The sequence below is a fragment of the Nestor notabilis genome, unplaced genomic scaffold (genome assembly GCF_000696875.1).
Source record: "Nestor notabilis isolate BGI_N333 unplaced genomic scaffold, ASM69687v1 scaffold22428, whole genome shotgun sequence".
NCBI classification, from domain to species: Eukaryota; Metazoa; Chordata; class Aves; order Psittaciformes; family Psittacidae; genus Nestor; species Nestor notabilis.
This window is the reverse complement of record NW_009940910.1, coordinates 2,443-8,813: the sequence shown is the minus strand read 5'-3', so window position 1 is coordinate 8,813 and position 6,371 is coordinate 2,443. Positions and strand designations below refer to the sequence as shown.

General features: G+C 56.9%; 1 protein-coding gene across 1 annotated transcript in view; it reads left to right on the top strand.

Moving 5' to 3' along the window:
* GATAD2B (GATA zinc finger domain containing 2B) overlaps nt 1–6,371 on the top strand; it is a 10,482-nt gene that overhangs the window by 1,751 nt on the left and 2,360 nt on the right. Inside the window, exons 2-7 of the mRNA XM_010020618.1 lie at nt 1,940–2,066; nt 2,309–2,440; nt 2,544–2,675; nt 4,338–4,508; nt 5,800–5,975; nt 6,075–6,226. Of these exons, the coding sequence (XP_010018920.1) occupies nt 1,940–2,066; nt 2,309–2,440; nt 2,544–2,675; nt 4,338–4,508; nt 5,800–5,975; nt 6,075–6,226 (890 nt within the window). The remainder of the gene's footprint in view (nt 1–1,939; nt 2,067–2,308; nt 2,441–2,543; nt 2,676–4,337; nt 4,509–5,799; nt 5,976–6,074; nt 6,227–6,371) is intronic.

Below are 6,371 nucleotides of genomic sequence, written 5' to 3'. Positions count from 1 at the left end.
GGATTCCAGTACATCCAGTGGGGTACCAGCACATCCAGTTGGATTCTAGCACATCCAGTGAGATTCCAGCACATCCAGTTGGGTACCAGCACGTCGAGTTAGGGGGGGATAATTTTCCAGACCAGCTGATGAGGGGGCACTGAGCTGGAATTTGCTTGGGAATGTTCTCCACATCCTCTTCCTGCTCAGCTCCACTCTGCTTCCAGGAATTCTGTTGTGATCCTGCCCTTCCCGTGGCAGAAGGGGATGAAGCAGCCCTTGGTGAGCAGCTCTGTGCAGGTCCCCTCTGTTCTCCCCTCTCCGGGCTCCACTCTGTCTTTGCTTTATTCCCCCTCCATGGAATTCCCCGTCTGACGTATCCGGATGCGTGTCCCATACCCACAATTTGCACTTGGGAAAAGCCAGAACCCAAATGTGATGCTCCAGGTATCCCTGAGATGTGTCCAAGGATGTGAGAGGAGGAAGAAACCCCGTTGTGCTCAAGGCTTAGTTGCCTTCAGTCCCTCTAACCCAAGAGTTTGGGATGCTCTTCCTCAATGGAAGCGCATCCCAAGGCCTGGCTTTGCTTCCTGCAGGATCCATGTCAGCAGCACTGACAGGGAAAATCCCAACCCTGCTGTAGTTGAACGTGCAGCCCTGCCTGAGGCTTGGTCCTCATGGTGTTCGTTGGCATTTGAAGCTCCGTTTGGGAATGGGGGCTGGGGGCTGACCCGGGGTTGTGTGAGGACATGCTCATTCCCGAGTGGCAAAGACTCAGCCAACAGCAGCTCCTGGAAAACTGAATGGAAACCACTGGGATGCGGGATGGTTTGGATGGATGGACTGGCCCACAAAGAGCTTATGAGGGCTCTGAAGTGCTGCATCCACGAACCACCACCCTGCAGAGCCACGTCTGGGGCTTGCTGTGACTCCTCCTCTTGGTTTGATGGGCTGGAGCCACCCTGCTGGGGTTTTCCAGCTGGGAATTCCGTGCTGGAGGGGTTTGCAGTGGATGTGCACTGAAATTCCATGCAACTGCCTGTAACGGTTGGGAGATGAAGCTGCTGGAGGTGAAACCCGCTGGGAGCCAGATTCCCGCTCCGAGCATCCCACTGCCCTCAGAGCAGCCGAGCCTGGGAGCTGGGATTCAGCTCCGGGCTTCCTCTTGGAAGCGAAAAGCTTGGGAATCACATCATCTGTGCATCTCCTGCTGCGGCCTCAGAGCAAAGACCTTCAGTGGTGCTAAGTCCCTCTGCCTCAGTGCTTGTGCTGCTTCACACTGGACTAGTGAGCGCTTCCCAAGGCTTTCCAAGCACCATTTCCTTACATTTGGGATAGCAAAAGGCTTTTATTCGTGTGTCCTTCTTCGGAACGATGGAAATCCAGCGTGGTGCAGCACTGGTTTTGTCTCATGTCCATGTTCCCCCCCCAGCTTTGGGCTGTTGCTGCTGCTCCTTCCATGCACTGATTTCTAGGTCACGGTTCCATTGGCTCTTTTGACTCTGTGTTGGGTATTTAGTGAGATTTTCCTTTCTGGAATGACCTTTCCAAGTGGATTTCTATGGAGATAGGCCTGAAGTATTGGTGTTTGTGGTAGCTGGGGAGGTTAAGCCTGCTCTCATCTCCTGCTTCGTGGTGAGGATGAACAGCACCAGCGTGTCCCCCCCATCCCCTCTCATCCCAGCACCCTGGTCCCTCCCTCCACACCCCCAGCGCTCCTCTGGCAGATGAGCTTTGCTTCAGACAACCCACCTGGGCAGGAAACCACTTCCCAACGTGGCTTTTCCCTTCTTCCATCCCAGCTCCATTGGTGCTGGTTGTCTCTGCAGGCGTGGAGAGTGGTGCTGAGCCCCAGTTCACATCCATGGTGGGGCGGGGGGGGGTGTTCCACCCCGGATTTGGCTCATGGCTCATTGTAATGGCTCAATTCTTGTCCTTTTCCCCCCTTTCTGTCCCACAGTGAGGACAGAGGCCGATTAACCCCTTCCCCAGACATCATTGTCCTCTCGGACAATGAGGCATCCAGCCCCCGTTCCAGCTCCCGCATGGAGGAACGCCTCAAGGCAGCAAACCTGGAGATGTTCAAGGTAAGGAGGATCCTGCCTTTCCCAGTGGCTGCTCCACTGCAGGGCTGCTGCTCTGGAAGAGTGGGGAGCCAAGGGGGGGTTCTGAGTGGTGACATCGGGGTGTAACCATCTGGCTCTTCCATCCATGGTTATCCATGGGACAAGTGCTTGGATTAAAGCTTCCTCGTGCTCTTTTTGACAGCAAGACACAAGCAGCAGGTTTCAGCTCTTGGGGTTTGGGCTCCTTTGGGGTCTCTTTGCAGGGGAAGAGCATAGAGGAGCGGCAGCAGCTGATCAAGCAGCTCCGGGATGAGCTCCGGCTGGAGGAGGCCAGGCTGGTGTTGCTGAAGAAGCTGAGGCAAAGTCAGCTGCAAAAGGAGAACGTGGTGCAGAAGGTGAAGCTCTGAGCAGCAGCCTCTGGGGCTGGGGGGGACGAGGGGAAGGGGCTTGGTCCTGGCCCCACGTGCTGATGACAGCTCTCCTTTTGTCTCCACCCAGACCCCAGTTGTCCAGAATGCGGCGTCTATTGTCCAGCCATCTCCTGCTCATGTGGGACAGCAGGGACTGTCCAAGCTGCCCTCCAGGCCTGGAGCTCAGGGGGTCGAGCCTCAGAACTTAAGGACATTACAGGTGAGGCTTCCCAACACCACTTCTCTGGGCACAGGTCTCTGGCCAAGCTGAGATGCTTTCTCCAAGGTGCTGGTGATTTCTCAGCACCATGAGGGGACCAGTCTGGTGACCCATAGATGGGCTGGGAAGTTCTCTCTCATCTAAGAAGCTGATCATAGAATCATGGAATCAATCTCCCCTCTGGCAGGTTCAAGCCATTCCCCTTGTCCTGTCCCTCCATCCCTTGTCCAAACCCCCTCTCCAGGTTTCCTGGAGCCCCTTTAGGCCCTGGAGCTGCTCTAAGGTCTCCCCTTCAGGAGCCTTCTCCACAGGGCACAGCTGAGGGGCAAACTAGAAGCCAACAGCAGGAGCCCTGTGCTGGGCTCTGTGTCCTGGTGCTTGCTCCCACCACCTTGGGATATGGTTCCATGAGCTCTGGGAACGGGCTTTATCCTTTCTCTGGCTTCATTTCTTGCATGTCCGTTGGGAGAGCCGAAGCTGCAGCGAGGCGGGATGCTGAGGCGCCAGACCGCAGGGAGGCGGACTGGTGGGATGAGGCGGGAGGTGGTTCTCCACCACGTCCCCCTGCCGGCAGCTCTCCCTCGGTCCCGTGGGGCTCAGTCTGGCCTCCCTGCATTAACCATCTCCTTTGTTTGTGGCACTTGTTTGCTTTGCTATGGCAACGAGCCGGGGTCAGGCCTTTTGTGGCTGCGCAGTGGGATGGGGCTGGTAAAGGAAACGGGCTTTAGGAGGAGAGGAAACTCATTGTTTGCCCGGGCTTTGTGAGCCTTTTCTTCTGGGTGACAGCACGAACCTCATCTCGGGAACCAAATGAAGGGGAAGGGGAGGGAAAGGCTGTCAGGCAGGAGGTGTTCCATGCTTTGGGCTGGATGAATTGAGCTGTCAGACCTGCCTTCCCCCCTTGGAGCCGCCCCCCCTTGGAGCCGTCAGGAGAAGCCTGCGCAGGTCAAGCCCTGGCTCAGCCTCTGCTCCGGCTCTTCCCAATCCCAGAGTCATGTTTTGGACTGCTTGGGATTGAGGTGTGTGACGCCTCTGCAGTCCTGCACCCAAGGCAAGCTCCATCTCCCTGTTAGCAGCACTCTCACTACCATCCCATGTGGAACTCTGGCACTGGTGTGAATCCTGGTTGTAATAGGAGGCAAACAGCCTCCGTGCTCCTCAGTTCCCTTTTCCCTTGTGTTTCTCCATATGGATTAACTCACAATCACAGAACCATGGAATGGTTTGGGATGGAAAGGACCTTAAAGCTCATCCAGCTCCAACCCCCTGCCATGGGCAGGGACAGCTTCCACTCAAAACCCCATCCAGCCTGGCCTTGAACACTGCCAGGGATGGGCTTGTTTTTAATGCAAAGATAGGCCAAGAATGTGGGTCTTGAAAACAACTTCCAAACCATCCCATCCCAGCTCCTGGAGGTCCCAGGGACGCAGCTGCTCCATGAGATCCCTGCCCCTTTCCTTGTCTCAGGCGCAATTCCAGCCTCTCTCCAGAAAACAGGAGTCTGTGAACATGAGACACTGTCCCTCCAGGCAATAAAGGCCAATTAGAGGGAAACCGGAGCTGTTTGAGCCGTGTCTCGCGTTAGGAGTTCCCGGGAATTGCCGAGGAATGGGAATCTCCTGCGTCAAGTCTTGCCTCTCACTTGTCCCCCTTTGCCCTCAGGGTCACAGTGTCATCAGGTCGGCCACCAACACGACCCTGCCCCACATGCTGATGTCGCAGCGAGTGATCGCTCCCAACCCTGCCCAGTTACAAGGGCAGCGGGTTCCTCCAAAGCCCGGCCTCATCCGCACGACAACTCCGAGCATGAATCCAGCCATCAACTACCAGCCGGTAGGTTACTGCTGGGCCCCTGCCTTGGGGGGGCAGGAGGGGCCCTGTGGCTCTGAGGGGTGTCCCCGAGGTGCTCAGAGCTCAGCACGGAGGCATCAGGGTGAAGGCTGTAGTTGGAAACACATCCCAAAGTGTGGCTGAGGATGGGTGGTCTTGGCCTGCGTGGAAGGATGAAATGATAGATCATAGAATCGTGGAAGGGTTTGGGTTGGAAAGGACCTTAAAGCTCATCCTGTCCCTCCCTCCCTTGTCCAAAGCCCCTCTCTAGGTCTCCTGGAGCCCTTTTAGGCACTGGAGCTGCTCTAAGGTCTCCCCTTAAGGAGCCTTCTCAGCCCTTTGGCTGGGTGTTCCCTGGCTGTTAAGGAGCTCTCTTAACTCCTCTCGGGGCAGCAGAGGGTTCGTGATAAACCTGACACTGAGACTCCTGCATCCGAACAAGGGTCACACAAACCTAATGGCACATTTGAGTACCAAAACCCACCCCAGCTCCTCCCCCTGGAGGAGCTGTATGTTCCTTGGTGTGAATTCACTACTGAGGTTGGCAGGAGCTATCCCTGCTCAGCTCTGCCATTCCTTTCCCTGCACCTGCATTAGAGCAACTGCCTTGGGATTAGCCTGGGACTGAGATTTTCTTCCAGTCTCAGTGTCCCTAATAGAGAAAACTGGGGCTGTCCTCGCTGTGTTATTCCCAATCCACACAAACGTGTTCCCCCTGCCCCTGGAGGGCTGGTGAGGGGTTGGGATGTTCCCCTTTCCATGCAGGGAGGTGCAGGGAGGGAGGCACATGGGCTGGGCCACAGGCTGGCCTTAACTAGGTTGCAGGCTGATGGCTTCTTGTCAGAGAAAGCCGCATCCTCGGGTCAGCAGAAGGCTTTGTGCTGCATTGCCGTCATGTGCCGGAGGCTCTGCGCATCCCGGGAGCTGCTGGGAATGGGAGAGGAGGGAATTGGCACGTTGGGAAGGCCGGGTGGGAGGGGACGGGCACCATCTGGCAGCGGGGCTGCTGCCTGGGCGCCTGCCAGAGCAGAAGCAAGAGGTGGAGGAGCAGAACTCGACGTGAGTGTGAAGCGCCTACGCTCACCGGGGCCATTCCCGCCCTGCACCAGGCATGAGATTCCAGTGCTCTGGAAGCTCCTCAGTGCTGTGTTACAGGCACCACAGTGAGCTCCCTTCGGGAACAGGCAGAGGCAGGGTTGTGCGAGGGGATGTGTCTCACCCAAAGGGGTTTAGGGCTGTGCTTGGGGCTGTCTCCATGGCTCCATCCTGACCCTCCTCTCCTCTTCCTCCCCAGCAATCCAGTTCTTCTGTTCCTTGCCAGCGGACGTCGTCCTCAGCCATCTACATGAACCTTGCCTCCCACATCCAGCCTGGCTCCGTGAACAGGGTGTCATCCCCTCTCCCCAGCCCCAGTGCTTTGAACGACGCCGCCAATTCCCAGGCAGCCGCCAAACTTGCCCTGCGGAAGCAGTGTTCAGCACGGTTGATCTCTTCAGCTCCATCTATACAAGTTGTGTACTTGCACAGAAACCGGCACTACGTGATGGTGCTGCATAAATCCTGGGGTAGGACCCTGAAAACCAGTTTCTGTGGGTGCATTGTTGTCCCCCCCCCAAAGCCCCCCGCTCCCCTCCTGCATTTCCTCCCCAGCGCAGCCAACAGCGAGTTCATCTACATGGTGGGGCTGGAGGAGGTGGTGCAGAGCGTTATTGACAGTCAAGGTGAGCTCCAGGGCTGCTGCTTCCCTCCGTCACCTCGCCGGTGACGGTCCCAACCTGCCATTCCCGATGTTTTATATGGGGAAAAACACCAAAACGTGTGGTTTGGGAGGCTGGGAGAGCTGGATCCTGGTCTTCCCCAGCCCTG